We start from the raw sequence: 16,657 nt of genomic DNA, 5'->3' as shown, positions 1-16,657 counted from the left end.
TCACATGGTTGTGGTGGACCAGCATTCTCATTGATCCTACTGCTGGGCCAAGGTAGGGTTACGGTGCAGGTCAAAGCAGCCATTTACACACACTACTGATATAAAACTAGCATGAAGGGTTCAGTGACGCTATAGCTTACTTCCCAGGTACTGCAGCGAGCAACTGCTGGGTGATCTCTAAAAGCTCAGTTCCACTAGTGTACATGAGTACCAAGAGGTGAAGCTACTCAATTGGGATGCTTTTGTCGGAAAATGGTTCATCAGCCTTATAGAGTATCCATATATTTATGGAAAGTATAGAAGAGCGACATATATACAAAGAAGAAGCCAAAGGCAAAAGACATATGTAATACATTACATCCAGTTAATTAAATTACTACTTTACATACCATGGCGTCCCGGTTTCTGAGGTTTTGCCAAAAACACTACTACCCATAGCTGCCAACATATAATAATTCGTGGGAGTGCTTTCTCCTTCAGGCTTGCTTAAAAGGGTGTTCATTTTCTGCTACAACTACTGTATATACTGTATGACATATTTATCTGCCAATAATTGGATTAAATACTATTGTGTATTATGAACTCCTTCAAACAAAACTATGGTTTATAGAGTAGGAACAGACTGAGAACTGATTTCTGAACTCAGGATCATAAAAATTCCTGATGTAGAAATTGGTTTCAACCATCGGACCTAAATTCACTTGTGTCTCATACTGCATTAGTTGTGTGTTTAAATAAGGCGCAAGGCACTGCGTGCAGGGACACGAGGGAGCCCCTTGTATTTGAATTACAATCCTATTATAATTTATGGTTTACAATTATAATCTAATTACAGCCTTTTGCAGAGATATTTACATATTTAAGTTCAACCCATAACTCTCTCTCAATATATATATATATATATATATATATATATATATATATATATATATATATATATATATATATATATATATATATATCATTCACCTTTACATTGACTTTTAGTATATTTTATGTGGATTTATTCCAAACAACTTTTTAATTGGTCTTCATTATTAATTTTGTATGGTGCTTGAATATATTCTGTCCTTTTCTAAAAATCCAATACATTTGGCACAGTTACAGTAGTGCCAATTTCCCCACAGTCAGTTGCACATAAAACGAAATTTCTTTAAGATACTTTCTGTCGACATGTGCTTGATAGTGATGGGCGAATTTGTGCCGTTTCGCTTCGCTGAAAAATTCGCAAATTTGCGTAGACGAAAAAAAAATTGTTGACTTTTTTGACACCGGCGAATTTTCGCAGCAAATTTTTGCGGCCGTTTCGCTAATTTATTCGCCCATCACTAGTGCTTGATGCAAACTTTAGAGCAAGGCCATGTGATGTCATAGCTCTGCAAACATAATAAAAAATAAATCAAATAAGTTTTGTAATGTATAACATTTCAATAGGAGGTGCCTGACTTGGGAGAGGTTACAATATTATTATTATATATTAATAGCAGTCAGTGTCATTATTTTCTTTCCTCTATATTTTGGTTTGGTTTTTATTACCGTAAAAAGTCCCTGCTTTGTGACGGAAGAACAAGGATGTTTGGGAGTTTTAGTTACTGGGATTTTACACGAAGTGAAGGGATGATGCAGGGTAAAATATTGCATTATGTTGAATTATATAGCACATAAATGGTGTAAATGTTTAATATAATTTTATGTACTGTTGTAGTAACTAGCCCATCAGAAAACCATCTTTAAAGGCAATGGCTGTTCTGAGTATTTAACAGGTGATTAACAGCTTCACTGTGGCCAATAAAACGCTGAAGATTGCTTCTTAATAAATATATTTTCAACTTTGCCTTTATTTTGTATCTTTTTAAAGGGGACTGTGCTTGCATGTCAGGACACGGAGTACGTGAAAGATGGGAAGTGTTGCAGTCTGTGTCCTCCAGGTAAGTGTTGTGGGAAAGGCTGGCCTAGGAGGAATGTATGACATTATATTTGATGGCACGAGAGTTCTGTCCTTATTTGTGTTGTCTTCCTAACACTATGGAACTTGATGAACTGCGGGTATTCCAAGTTTACTTATTAGACTGCAAGTACATAATATAATTACGTAGAAATCTGTTGCTTTTGTTATTTCTTTAGTTAAATAAGGCAAATGGGGAAATTGAAGCTACTCCTTGTTTGGTCATTGCAAGGTAAATTTAATTTTTAGTGCAAAGATAATCGCCCTACATATTGGACTCCTGCTAACAAGTCACAACAAATGAGGAAGGGAGTGGATTGTGTACTGGTAAACTAATTATCTATCTTGTATGGACCAAACAAGCTCTATCCATTGCACTCATGTTGAACAAACAGGTATATTGTCCTTTTAAAGGAAAACTATACCCCCCAAAATGAATACTTCCTGCACATGGAGGTGTCCACGAGCCACTTACCTGCCTCTAGCACAAGGAGGTCTCCAGGGGGAGCCCTGAGGTGTATTCTCACACCTATTTTTAACTGCAGCTCATCTGCAGCTTAATGGGCAGCTAAAAACGCATTATTTGGAAAACCCTTAATGGAGCAAGGAATGGAAGGCCCAACTTGCTCTTCTCCATTCACTCCAGGGACCCATTCAACCTATCCAGCTTTGCCTGAGCTGGCAAAATAAATACCACCTTACTTGCTGTAGAAACATACATATTTCCCTGGAGTTTACACACACACACACTCTCTCTCTCTCTATGACAGGGGACAGGGCTATTTCATGGAGGGGCCCGGATGCAGAGGGGGCGGACCGTGACATTGGGGGTGGGACTATGATGTGGCGATTGGCCGATTGCCGTTTCAATCGTAGAGAATCCTGCCCGGTTTTCCTAATTTGGAAAACCGGGCAGGCAGTTTTCACACTGGCAGCCCTTCAAATTACCGGGCTGTCCTGGTCAAAACCGGACAGGTGGTAACCCTAATATATACAGTATATATAAATATATTTATTTTTATTTTTTTGTGGGCCAGAAGTACACAGATATTCTGGCCACACATATATTACATTTCATTATTATTTCAGATAAGAGGTTCTCTACAATATGTTAAAGTGAGTTGGGACATATTTAACCGTGCTATGGATGACGGCTGTTTCTGTGATAGGACAGATCTGAAATCCTCTGTGTCTCTCTTTTCTGAGTCCTTTTTCATAACTACAAGTGTACGGCCAATCCTTAGTACAATATTGCCAGATGATGACATCCCAAACCAAAATCCAACTTCTGTCTTTGTGTGCATGTCTCCTCTGCTTCTATAAACAGCTATTTTGTAAGACAGCAAGCTTCATGTGGTTCACCTTTAATTTAATTTTTAGCATGTTATAGAATGCCCTATTTCTAGTAACTTTGCAGTTGGTCTTATATATATTGTAAAGACTGGACTTGTATCCATTTGTCTGGTAGACCGTATTTTGATGTGTATAACCAGCTTTAATCTCCCTTTTTATTTCAGGCACATTATTACTGGCACCTATAATTGTAATCTCGCTTTACACCAAATCCACTCATTTTATGAAACAAACGCAACCATCACTTTCCAAATAGCATTCCCAGGCTTTCTGCTATTACTTTCAAAGTCATATTAGAAATTAAACTGTTTGTCCCAAAGCTTTGAATTTTCTTTTTTAACATGAAGGCTATTAGCAGACATTGCATTTATTTCAGTATCCAGAAAATGGCATGTGTGCTTTTCCCCGGGGAATAACAAACCGAGATAAAATGGAGAATGACCTTAGTTATCACATACACAGGCAATTGTTGCCTCAGAACATAGATGGCCATGTTTTTATTCGATAATTGTATCTGTCTGCGATAAGGAAGTGCATTCTAATAACGGTGATGTCTCTAAGACAATTCTAAGGGGCATATTTATCAAAGTTCGGAGTTAAAAAAACGAATTAAAAAAGACTAACCGAACGGAGGTCGAAGTGACCCGAATTCGGCACGATTCAAAGTAGAGCTACTTTTAGGTGGGAAATGGTCGAAGTCGAAGTTTTAAAGAGACAGTACTTAAAAAAAATTTGATTCTCTTTCAAATTCGAATCGAAGTTGGACTATTCCCTAGTCGAACTACCCAAAAATTATTTCATAAAGGTGAAACATTGTTTTAATCCTGCAATATTAATCATTAACATCTAAGTTTGCTGGGATGCCCTGCAAGGACAACCAGGAATTTGTAGACTAGTCACTCAAATGAAGCCTTATTAGCCTTAAGCATTTCATGTTACACACACATCATCATAGTTCAGGGTACTTAATATACTCATTTTAGATATGAATAAACTAGAGATTCTCACAATGCATCCTTTTATTGACAGCCATTAGCACAGTTTCCACACAATTTCCCGTAATAACACACCCTGTCAATTAGGGCTGCTCAGGCCTACCTTCCCTCAGGGGTGATCCGTGGGCTGCTGTCGCTGGTTTAAAAAACGGAAATTCGGCTCTTGAAGTTACAGGAGGTGGCTTTTTTGCCGCCCCTTGTAACTGGCCGTTCCCTGCCGCCTGAGTCAAGGTGCTCACCTTGCCTCATGGCAGGAGCTGCCCTGCCTTCCCTGCTTCTTGCTTTAAGTGAGGGACGCTGTACCTGTACAGACTAAGGGGTTAGCCTTGCATTCGAGACACTATATGGCCTAGTGCCTTTTCCACTGGGTCCCTAACTGGGTTAGGTACTGGGACACTGGTCCCTCAACTGCTCGACAGCTGCTGACTCTCACCACTTGCAGTGAGCTCTAACAAATGTACTAACTATCTAACTACTAATTTACTACTACTATCTAACATAGCTAATCCTACCTGGTACTGCTCTGAGGTGGCTTACCTCAGTCTCCTTGGCATCATGGACTATCCCCTTCTCACCGGCCAAAGAGAAAGTGGTGCCCTGCACTCTCCCATATTTAACTGGGGATTTTCCAGCCCAACAGAGCTGCTGCCACGTGGCTGAACTAGAATAAACAGTATTTACCTAACAATTCATCCTTCTCATTACACTTTCCCCCAAGTTAACCAGACAATGTCTGCATTGTAATTAGTGATTCTGTGTCAGCACACAACTCCTCCACTGTTTGTGATTAGTGATTCTGTGTCTGCATTGTATCCCAATCAGCTAACTCAAAACACATACACACATACAAAACCCCTCTTACACAATGGAGGAGCCCACACCCCTCTCATGCTCTGCCAAGGTTGCACCCTGTCTGTATATGTTTTGCAAAATATGTATGTTTCCTGGTAACCATACTAATAAATTCTTCTTTTAGGGGGTTATTTACTAAAACTCAAATTTTTCTGGTTAAGCTTTTTTGGGACAAAAACGTTTTTTTCAAAAAAAAAAAAAACCCTCAAATTTTTCGAGATTTATTATACCCCAATGCTGCAAAAAGTCCAAATCCGAAAATCCACCATCTCAAACCTTTCAAGGTCCTGTATAAGTCAATGGGAGGTGTCCCATTGGGGGGTTCTCAGTCTTTTCTCACTGCGACCTTATATACTTAAAGGGATACTGTCATGGGAAAACATGTTTTTTGCAAAACACACCAGTTAATAGTGCTGCTCCAGCAGAATTCTGCAGTGAAATTTGTTTCTTAAAAGAGCAAACAGATTTTTTATATTTAATTTTGAAATCTGTCAGTTTTCCAGCTGCCCCCAGTCATGTGACTTGTGCTCTGATAAACTTCAGTTGCTCTTTTTTGCTGTACTGCAAGTTGGAGTGATATCACCCCCTCCCTCCCTCCCCCCCCCCAGCAGCCAAACAAAAGAACAATGGGAAGGTAACCAGATAGCAGCTCCCTAACACAAGGGGTACACACACTTGAAAATAATATCATTTGTTTTCTGCTGATTCCTGATACTGATACCTATTTAACTTTTAGGAAAAAGAATGTCTCAGGAATGTGATGCAGACTCAGGTACTGTTTGTGAATTCTGCAGAACTGGAGAGTTCCAAGACAAATGGAATAAAGAGACCACTTGCCACCAACATGCCTACTGTGACACAAGTATGAATCTTTTTTTGTTTCTTATTCCTTCACATATAATATTCATTTCCCTCATTCATCTTCTTAAACTCCTGTTTTTTTTTCTGCTGCCTTTACTTTCTGTACCTTTCCACATTTGTTCTTCTCTTCACTCCCACACCCATCCTCCATTGTCTCTGATTTTCACTTTTCATTCTGCTCCCCTTCTTCTCTTCTTTTTCCCAATTTAATATCCATACTTTTACTTTCTCTTATGCTTCCCGCATCTTCCTTTTCCATTGTGCCCCTCCTCCTTTCTTTTCCATTTTCATATTTTCTCCCATCCTTTCCTCTTCTGTTCGCCCCTTCATCCCATTCTTTCCTTTCTCCTTTGCATTTCAACTCTCCCTTCTTTTAGATTATGCATACCTCCTTGTTCAACATGAGTACAGGTATGGGAGCTATTATCCAGAATGCTTGGGACCTGGGGCTTTCCGGATAAGGAATCTTTCCATAATTTGGATCTTCATACCTTAAGACTACTAGAAAATCATGTAAACATTAAATAAACACAGTAGGCTGGTTCTGCTTCCAATAAGGATTTATTAAATCTCAGTTTGAATCCTGTACAAGGTACTGTTTTCTTTTTACAGAGAAAAAGGAGATACATTTTTTAAAATTTGGATTATTTGGAAAAAATGGATTCTATGGGAGGCAGCCTTTCATAATACGGAGCATTCTTGATAACAGGTTTCCGCATAATGGATCCGATACCTGTACAATAAATAGGCTTGTGCTGAACATAATATTTGCCTGTTGTTTTAATCATGTAAAATCTATGGTTTTAAAGTTTTTTTTAGCTAAACAGGGCAAAAGAGGAGAATAAAGCTGTCATCTACCTCAAAAGTAGCAAACTGTAACAACTCACCCTGGTGGTCTAGTGGGGGGATGGCAGGGACGCCTGCCGCCCCCTCGGTGGGGACGTCCGCCGTGCTGATCTTCCTCACTGGCACCGGTTCTCTAGGGCGCGCACGGCGCGCCTCTTCTTTAATTATAGGCGCAGCCGCGCTGGCGTGAAATTTAAATGTACTTAAAGGTACATTTTTCATTTCCACACTGCCCGTTATAGGATTTGTTTCCTGGTGCTTCTAGTGTTCTGCTGTTGATTCTGTATCTGATCTTGATTCCTGTTTTGATCCCTGCCTGGCTATTCGACTATCCTGATTTCTGAAACCTGATCCTTGCCTGTTATCTGACTCCGATTCTGCTAAATCCCTTCTGATTGATCACCCGGTTTGACCATTGCCTGCCTGACTTAGTTTGTACTCTGCCTGCCTCGACCCGGCCTGATTTGACTACGATCCTGTCTTACGCCTTGTACCGCGACCTTCTGCCCAAAGGCTTTGCATACCATTGTGCCCCTTTGCTTGGTCAGAACCCTTCGCCTTGCACCTCTTGTTATAAGAACTGGCGGCATCTGAGTAGCTGAGGGCTCCTCCCGAAGCCAAAGGCGGCTGCTACAGGCAAAAGCACGAGCTGAGACCAGGGTTCTTGGCATCGATTCTGACTGTAGGGTGCCAAGTTACACAAACATTGAGTAACTTCAAATTCTGATTAGACTATCAAGTTCCCTGGTAATTTAATTATGTACCTCGCAAGGACCAAACATGGAGTAGCTCAAGTTCCCTGTTTGTCCAACTCTGTTGCACCTAGGGCCAGGGATGGCTGCTGTATGGAAATGTATTTAACTAATATTCTAAATTTCAAGTGCCTGAGGCTAATAATGGACAATTACTCTTGTTATTTATTACTGATTCTGTGGAGCTTCTTAAACCATTGCAATAAAATATAAAAAGGGACGATAGAAGCACAAGATTGCCACCAGTTGGTTAGTGCTTCCGGTGTTACGCTATAGTTTACTTTTTCCTTCTGGCTTTGTGATACATTTTTAACCCTGTTAACCTGAGTTTTCCCATTTTCACTCTCTTTTTAGATGCTGGGAAGGAGCAGGTGACTAAGGGCACTAATGAAAGGGATACTGAGTGTCAATGTCAGTATGGTAGACATTGCTCTGACCCGACGTGTGAGATTTGTATACAGAGTAAACATTGTAGCCCTGGATATGGAGTCACGCATATAGGTGAAGATCAGAAAAGTACTGGGCTTAAGATACACGAGCAATAGCAAGACAACCAGCAGTACAAATCAACATCTTGTCCAGTCCTTCTGTTTGATTTATTCTATTACTTCTATTCTAGTTTTCTATTACTCAAAACTCAATAACTCTGGTCGATATGGTTTTTTTTATTTGCAGTTTTTTTCATGATCTATTTTTTTTTTTTTTAAAGGGATCCTGTCATCGGAAAACATGTTTTTTTCAAAACACATCAGTTAATCCATTTCTCAAAGGAGCAAACAGATTTTTTTATATTCAATTTTGAAATCTGATATGGGGCTAGACATTTTGTCAATTTCCCAGCTGCCCCATGTCAATGAGAAATTTATAACTAATTAACAGCTCATAGTTGAGTGTTACTTTGGGAAGGCCTATATTTCACAATGACTTTCAATATGTTTCTTTTCCTCAACAGCAACAAGCATTTCTGACACACAATGTTCTGCGTGTGCAGAGGGGTCATTCTCAAATACCACATCATTTGAAGATCCATGCATTGGATGGAAAATGTAAGTGATATTAGATTATATAATTATGTACAAAAAGAGCTTATACCTACTGACATTCAACGGATGTGCTCAAGTTTGGAGATTGCACTTACTTTGGCGCATAACGTATAAGGGTGCCCAATTCCTTAACCAGGTAGTAGTGCATGTTATTGTGTTGGTGAAATCTCAGGCAATTTAATGGCAGTTAAATAAACTTCCATGCTGCATATTTGTTTCTTACCTTCCTTTGCAGATGCAGGCTGCAGCCATTTGCTTGCAATTTACTAACTGACATAAATTTATTGTGGATGCAATAATGTTGGCATTCCAAGATAAAATGTAAAACAACATGGCAAATTACAAATATGTTGTGCATTTTGTACTCCACTATTAAATGAGCCTCAAAAAGTATAAACTATGGTCATTTCCCAAATAAGTATATTTAACATACAGCACCATCAATTGTGATTTCTGTAAAGAGATGCCCTATAAGAGATACAGGCTACTGTACGGCAGCACTGGTAAGGCCCCATCTCTAGTTTCCAGTGCTAATAAGAAAAAGAGGAAGTCCTAAGAAGAGTGTCTCTTTAAGGAATATTGGTGTTCTCAGTTATAAGGAAGGACTGGCCAAGTAGGGATTTATTACACTAAATAAGAGGTGCATATAGGGGAGCTATCATAACTAAACTAACAATTAATTATACAAGTGGCCATAAAATAAGCTCTGATGTTTTTTTACCAGTAGGTCCTTCCTGCAGACACAAGGCCATCATTCATGACTATCATAAAAAATGTATCTATACTTGTTATCAGTTTAGGTACTTGGCAACAGTATACTATATTATTATAAATAGCAAGTTAAATTGAAGTCTTCATTAAGTCCCTTTGGTACTTGCGTTTGAAGTAGCCAGATCCAGTAACTTTCACGTTGTAACAATTTTTGTTTTACATTCTGTCCGCTCTTAACGTCCACTTTCTCTAAAAGAGGCAACCCTTCATTCATTGTTTGTTTATTTTTAGTTGTGGAAATGAAGAAGAAGAACTATTCCCTGGAAACAGTACCAGTGACAAAGTTTGTAGTAAGTATTGCTCTAAACTGACCATGATGGGAGTGGAAGTAACATGTCATGTATGCACCATGCCCCTATTCTACCAAGGACACATCCTACACTGTACCCTGACTGCACACTTTTCCTTTTACTATCTATAATTCCGGACTGTCTCACTAAAATATGGACTCTTCAGTTCAGTTACAAATTCCCATGTTATCCAATTAACTAACTAAAATTTTCGTAGCCAAGCACACTGGATTTTATAAGGGTTGTTCACCTTTAAATTAAAGTTTAGTATGACATAGAGAGTAATATTCTGAGAAAATTTGCAGTTTGTTTTAATTTATTATTATTTGTGGTTTTTGAGCTATTTAGCTTCCACAGCTCTCCACTTTGCAATTTCAGTAATCTGGTTGCTAGGTTGCAATGGCAATGTGTAGCCTTACAGAGCATTTGTTTTTAGATTGGGTCAGTGACCCACCTTTGAAAGCTTGAAAGAGTCAGAAGGCAAATAATTCAAAAACTATTAAAAAGAAAAAAGAAGGCCAATTGAAAAGTTGCTTAGAACTATCCATGGTATAACACATTACAATCTAACTTAAAGGCGAACCACCCCTTTAATAAACGAAAGTATTTGCTTGTAAAAGTATTCTATTTAATATTTTGTTGATTTCCTTATTCCAGGGATGAAGTCACATAGGAACCACATTATGATTATTGTCATCTGTCTGATATTTGTAGCTCTGATAACAGCTGTATGCTGCTACTGTGGTAAGTGATTCATAAAGTTTAATCATATGTTTAGGTTATAGGATGAATATGAAATTTAATGTCTGTTTGGGCTGATTTAAGCTGGTTTGCTGTCAGATTGTTAGTCAGAGGAACCACGTGTGCAGTAATGATCATAAAGTTGATCAGAAATAAAACAATCGGGTCTAAACCCGAGGTTAAAACTCACTGGTGACTCCCATCTTCAGTTATATTTTCCCCTAATACCGAAGATGATTGTGTGGGGGCATCCGAGTGCTGATTAATGGACCTGGCATATTATAGGCAAAGCACCAGGAGCAGAGAAAGTGGGAGTGAGACATTGTCAGTGTGCGAGGAAAGGCCCGGGGTGGGGGTGTAATTGGCAAAAAAGATAAGGGGACTATTTAACAGCAGTGGCTCCCTACGACACAGACGATTTCTGGGAAAGACATGGCCAAGAAAGACATTGTATCCAGAATATTTCTTATTCCGCATGGTGCCCAATGTGCCACGATAAATAGTGATATGGAGAAGCCACATTGTTCTTCTGGTGTCTCATACAGTTCTGTTGTGTTTGTGGCCCTTGATTGTAAGCCTTAGAGCCACATTCAGGCTACATGGCACATTTGCTCTCACCCACTGACTGCCGTGGCTGAAACCTTTAAAATATTCTACAGTTTTTTCCAACTTAGAACTAATAATAAAACAGACAATTCATGGAGGGACAGTTGCATTTTGTAGTAGTATGGTTTGAACAGGTTAGGGTGTAACATCAAGTAATTTAATAAAAACATTATTTTTTTGTGTTAATTCTTTGTAGTTATAAAGAAATGTGGGATTTTCCAGAGGAAGAAGGAAGAGCAACAGGTGGGACCTCATCTTAGCCATAAGCATACATCAAATGTTGTTTGCACCCTCTTTCGCTTTACATTAATACAAGACAATTTTTTACGCCATCAGGTACCACAGATGAATGGCCATAAGCTGGTTCCCATAGAGAGCAATGATCCTGAAGCTGGCTCTATGGAATATCGCTACTCTTTGTCAGACACCACCGCACAAGGACATCCAGTGGCTCAGGAAGAGGGAAAGGACAGCCACATGTCACAAGAAGAGCGATAGCAATTGCTGTATGAACCTTTTATATGAATAGACTTTCCAGGATCTGCCGCGTATTATGGCTACACGTCGTACCTGATATATTAGGTGTTTTGTTGCAGTGAGCCAAGGCAGACAGCTTTCCACTTGCCTCAATTTGTGGGTTGCTGCTGTTCAATTTGATGGATCCACATGAAACACTCATTTTGGTAAATAATATATTAGTCAAGACCTAACTCAAGACACAAGAATATAACTAAGGACTCGCCTGGATGTTTGGCCTTGCTAATAAGGATGATAGAAGCTCGCACAGTCATATTCCGTTCCTTTCATTGCCTCATTTTATCTGCAAAACTATCAGTTGTGTTAATAATTTCAAAAGCGGAGAGAGAGAGAGACCACTCTGCCAGATATATACAGAGACAGAGAGCAATCGTTAAATGTCTTTAGCCCTCTTCTTAAAGCAGTCCATGAATAACTGGCTCAGAAGCCGTTGTGATCAATAAGAAGACAATGGCATGATGCATGGCTGGCTGCATTGTACAAGGACCTATGATCCCTTTTAAATATGCAAAAGCTTTAGCAGCCTAGTCTTGATTTGGAATCCTAATGAGATTGATAAATGTTAGAGTTAAGAACTACCCTGATGTATTTGTACTTACTGCAAAATGCTATTCTGTATGCAGATCACCCACTTCGGTGTTACCTATTCAATCCCATTATTTCTTTTCTACACATCCAGTGTTGCTGTACTTGCTAATAGGGATAAGCCTTTATTGTTAATTGGACAAGGGTGTAGCATTGTATTGCATTTACATATTGACCAGGTGATCTCAAATATAAGGCATCATGCAATTGCCTAGAAATACAAAGGTTATTGGTCTACCTTTTGTTGGCCATATTTATTGGACATAAAGGATTTCTGTAGTTCAATTCTAAACACTAAGTCCTATTTTAACGGAATGTAATTCTCTGGGATTATCTAAGACTACAAATAGATGTATTTATTTGTAGACTGAGGAAGAACGTAGCCAGGTCTTGCTCTGGTGTCAATTACTATGTTACAGTAGCTCCACTTTCATTGTTCTTGGTCACAAAAAACTCATGTAGGGTACTAACAAAAACTCATATAGGGTACTAAACACTTTTCCATATGTAGGAAATGCCCTCCTGCAAAAAAGCCCAGAGAGGGAAGAGCAGACTGATTGAGTCCAACCTGAGACTGATTAACTCTGTAATATGTTGTCTCAACCATTGGCTTCTACAGCAACGTAGTATCATGTTTTTGCAAAAGCTAAAGTTCAGCTCATAATGGTAGCTAGGGTATGTCCCTCAAAGGAGCTGCACATCTTAGGCCCAAGTGGGCTCATGTAAATTGTATAATTTCAGGATTCAATAAATAGTATGCAGAATTAGAGCTGAGAGAAGTAGCCCCATCTCTCTATTACGGGGTACGTTGGAGAACAGCCCTGTACTTGAGAAGACTGCCTGCTATACTTTCTTGCACTAGTGTAAAATAGAGGTGAATTTTTGCAGAACTGACCTACTGTATTAAGCCCAATGTGCTCATTATGTTCCATGTCAAACAGATCTTACAACCAAAATGAAGGCAGGGCTGTCAGTATAAACGAGAGAGAATAAAAATAATGGTAGATTTGCCGCTGCACAGGCCCAGCTTAATCAGAAAACCATACTTAGCCACCTGAAGTAATGCGTGTCCTCCTTGATGGAGCCAGACATTTCACAGAAGAAGAAATATTTGCCCATTACATTTATTTCTCGGCCACTGATCCAGACAACTGGGAATTCCATAAATCACCGTAACCGCCCGTTGTGGAAACAGTAATGTTTCATCGTTGCTTCGTTTCACACCAAATGCAGTACGGTCAGTTTCAAGGCTTACTCTGAGTTAAGGATTCATAGGCCCAAAGTAACAAAGCTTGCTCTATTTTTCCCATAAAAAACAATTTATTGCATAAGGTGCCAGAGTTCAGATCTATCTGATCTATTTGATTCCAGCTTATCACTGCTTAAGTACTAAAACTAGTGTATTCTAAATATTTAGCTGCTGCCCACTCTGCACAGTGAACCCTAAAAACGTACACAACATGGTTACCACCACACAGGTCTGGACTGAGAGTCAAAATAGGCCCTGGCATTTCAGGTACACAGAGGCCCAATCAGCCCACACAGAGGCCCAAACAACCCTCACCAGCCCACTAAATACTGACTTTCTATGGAATCTTATAGCAGCCCCTCTGGCATTTGCCAGAACCCACAGATTGCCAGTCCGGGCCTGCCACCACACATTGAACCATAAAACCCTACACAACTAAGCATGGCTAATACGACACCGCAAAACCTAAAACCCTACCTAACTCAGCATGGTTACCATGACACAGTGAACCCTAAAGTCCTGCAAAATTCAGCATGGCTTCCACAAAGTAACACATTTATACAAACTGATTCTGAAACAAAATACATTACACGATAAGTACATTTTTTTAAATGTCTATTATATGACCCACATTAGTAAGACATCTGCTGGCAACATATCAACGCAGAACCAAGGGCAATAGTTTGAAAGTCTTTCTTTTGCTGCTTTTCTGGGAAGGCTTTCCACTAAATGTTGGAACAGTGTTGGTCGGATTGCCTTGAGCCACAAGAGAGAGATGACACTTTAGACTATTGCAGCTGACATTGTGTCTGGTGGGGTTAACCCTGGGGGCAGCTGCTCATCCATGAGCCTAATTTGTTCAATTCTTAACTAATTGGAGCAATAGTCCGGAACTCAGCACTGAATATTCCAAGGGAATAAACCAATGATGTTAACACTGTTTATTCTTGGTGTCTGGAGAACTGTGGCTTGCATCACATAAGAAATACGTATTCATGAGGGAACTGCCAGATATTACATACTTAAGATTATCACTTGGCCGGTATTTCAAAGGCCAGTCACCAGTGTTACTAATTTACCAACAATGTGCTTGCCAGTAAATTAATAAACCCCAGTCATTGCACCCATGACCCACCTTTGATCCTCCCCAATCCCCCTTCCATTACTCCGATTCTATAACACCAGCAAGACCCTCTACATTATCATTGCCTGCACACGCTAGCAGATCTGGCAGCATAGGTGCAGGAGATCATTTGGCTAATCTGGTGCTACTCCTGACAGCATTGTTAGGGCAACTCTGGCTCACTTGAGTTTCTTGAAGGAAAATGAGATAAGAAGGTCTGTGGCAAATGAAAAGTGATGGCAATGGGTGCACCTTCCTCCTTAAACTAAAACTTGCCATCTTGTTGCCATCTCCCACGCTCTGATAATGCTCTTCTTTTATCCTCAGGATGATGGCAGAGATATTGCTCAGCACAGAGTACAATGAGAAATATGTCCAGCAAATGCTTTCTTTTGTTCCTCTTCTGGAAGAGTGGGGAGTTTGGATATTGTTTTTGTGTTGGGGTGGTATAAAGGCCATATGGACAAAAACAAGACTTTGCAAGTTTGGCCTTGTGAATTGGTGGTTTGGTGGAGGGTTTTTGGACTGTTGCCTATGGACAGAGGGATGGACTCTACGAGCAGGAGGGTGTATGGGTGCGTTTTGTTGCATTGCTGATTTGCTGATATTATGTTATGTTTGAAATTAATGTAAGTGTATTTTTATAATAAAAATCTCTATAACACCAGCAACTTTAGAATCCTTCCCTACTGACCAAGTCCCTCCCTTTTGGGCACAGCCCCACCCCTAAACTGTCCCACCTCTGCCCATTACATCAGCATTTCCCACTGACCATTAAGGCATCTCAGAAAAGGTATCAACCCTCAAGCTGGCAATAAAGAGGGAATAAAATAAATAGATATTTTAGTTTGTACTCATTTTTATTCAGGGTTAATCCAAAATGAGAAGAAAAAGAATGAACATTTTAAAATAATAATGTTTTTGGCCACATATTCCAAAAGATCCTTTTTTGACCTTCTACCTTTAAATGTTTTATTTTTTGTTATCTCCCCTCCCCAATTTTGTTACCCCCAGTATTAATGAGTTGATCAGGCACTGCCTTACATATGAGATTTGTGGAATGAATATTTTTGAATGCATTTTTGGCAACAGAATATACATGGCAGTAGCTGAGGGTGATGGTATAAAGGTTATACAGAGAATACACAGTATCATATGATCGAGGAACATACACTGGACGACAATTCAAGTCTGACGTTTTAAATATGACTTTTTTGTTGTTATACTAAAAATATGTAAAAATAAAAATGCTTTTAAGAGTGGATTCAAATGTTTCATATGAATAGAAAGGCGAAAAAGGGCCGCACATGCTCACCACTCTCCCCTCAGATCAGGTGCTCTGTCCAACAGTGTCCCCACTGTAAACACGACAAGAACTCGAAGGAAGACGGCACTTCTGAAAATAAGGTTTATTGGAATTCCTGCTGAGAAAAAACCTTACGCGTTTCGGGAGTTATCCCTTAGTCATAGGTTAGTTGTTCACAAGCTACAGCTGGGTTTTTTATACACGAGGTAATAATGCCCTCTAGTGGGCTCTTAATAAAATTACATCTTTATTTAAATCTATTAAAAGCTGAGACATAGTGAAACCGTTTAAAAATCTTTGGGAGTGGTGGACATACGCGACAGGGATTATCTGGTTAGGCGAACGCCAACCATCCCCATTTTCCACCATCTCCCAAAGATACACAAATCTATCCATACACCTGAAGGCAGACCCATAGTGGCTAGCATTGGATCTGCAAATGAGGGGCTTTCAGATTGGCTTGATTTGAATCTAAAACCTCTAGTCCCACTTTTGGGCTCATACATAAGGGACACGGGACACCTCATTGAAAAACTATCCACCCTCACTTGGTCGGACACATATCACTGGATTTCCATGGACGTTAAATCCCTATACTCCATGATCCCACACAATTTGGGTATACAAGCCATTTCGGACACTTTGATGGAATCACACACCTATACACCAGATTTTATTCACTTTAATTTACTGGTTCTTGAATTTTTATTAACACACAATTTTTTTCACTTCGATGGGGGTTACTACCTCCAGAGACGTGGCACTGCCATGGGGGCATCCTTTGCCCCCTCGTATGCGAACC

At 39.6% G+C, this 16,657-nt stretch overlaps 1 protein-coding gene across 1 annotated transcript in view; it reads left to right on the top strand.

Annotated features, from left to right (window-relative positions):
* The window catches only part of cd40.L (CD40 molecule, TNF receptor superfamily member 5 L homeolog), a 28,721-nt gene extending 13,505 nt beyond the window's left edge, over positions 1–15,216 (top strand). Inside the window, exons 2-9 of the mRNA XM_018235168.2 lie at positions 1,859–1,928; positions 5,882–6,007; positions 7,959–8,105; positions 8,557–8,650; positions 9,650–9,708; positions 10,366–10,452; positions 11,252–11,298; positions 11,392–15,216. Of these exons, the coding sequence (XP_018090657.1) occupies positions 1,859–1,928; positions 5,882–6,007; positions 7,959–8,105; positions 8,557–8,650; positions 9,650–9,708; positions 10,366–10,452; positions 11,252–11,298; positions 11,392–11,553 (792 nt within the window). The 3' untranslated portion in view covers positions 11,554–15,216. The remainder of the gene's footprint in view (positions 1–1,858; positions 1,929–5,881; positions 6,008–7,958; positions 8,106–8,556; positions 8,651–9,649; positions 9,709–10,365; positions 10,453–11,251; positions 11,299–11,391) is intronic.
* Positions 15,217–16,657: the final 1,441 nt, after the last annotated feature.

Source organism: Xenopus laevis, chromosome 9_10L, assembly GCF_017654675.1.
Source record: "Xenopus laevis strain J_2021 chromosome 9_10L, Xenopus_laevis_v10.1, whole genome shotgun sequence".
Classification (NCBI taxonomy): domain Eukaryota; kingdom Metazoa; phylum Chordata; class Amphibia; order Anura; family Pipidae; genus Xenopus; species Xenopus laevis.
Note: the sequence above shows the minus strand (reverse complement) of the source record. Positions and strands in the feature narration are given on the sequence as shown.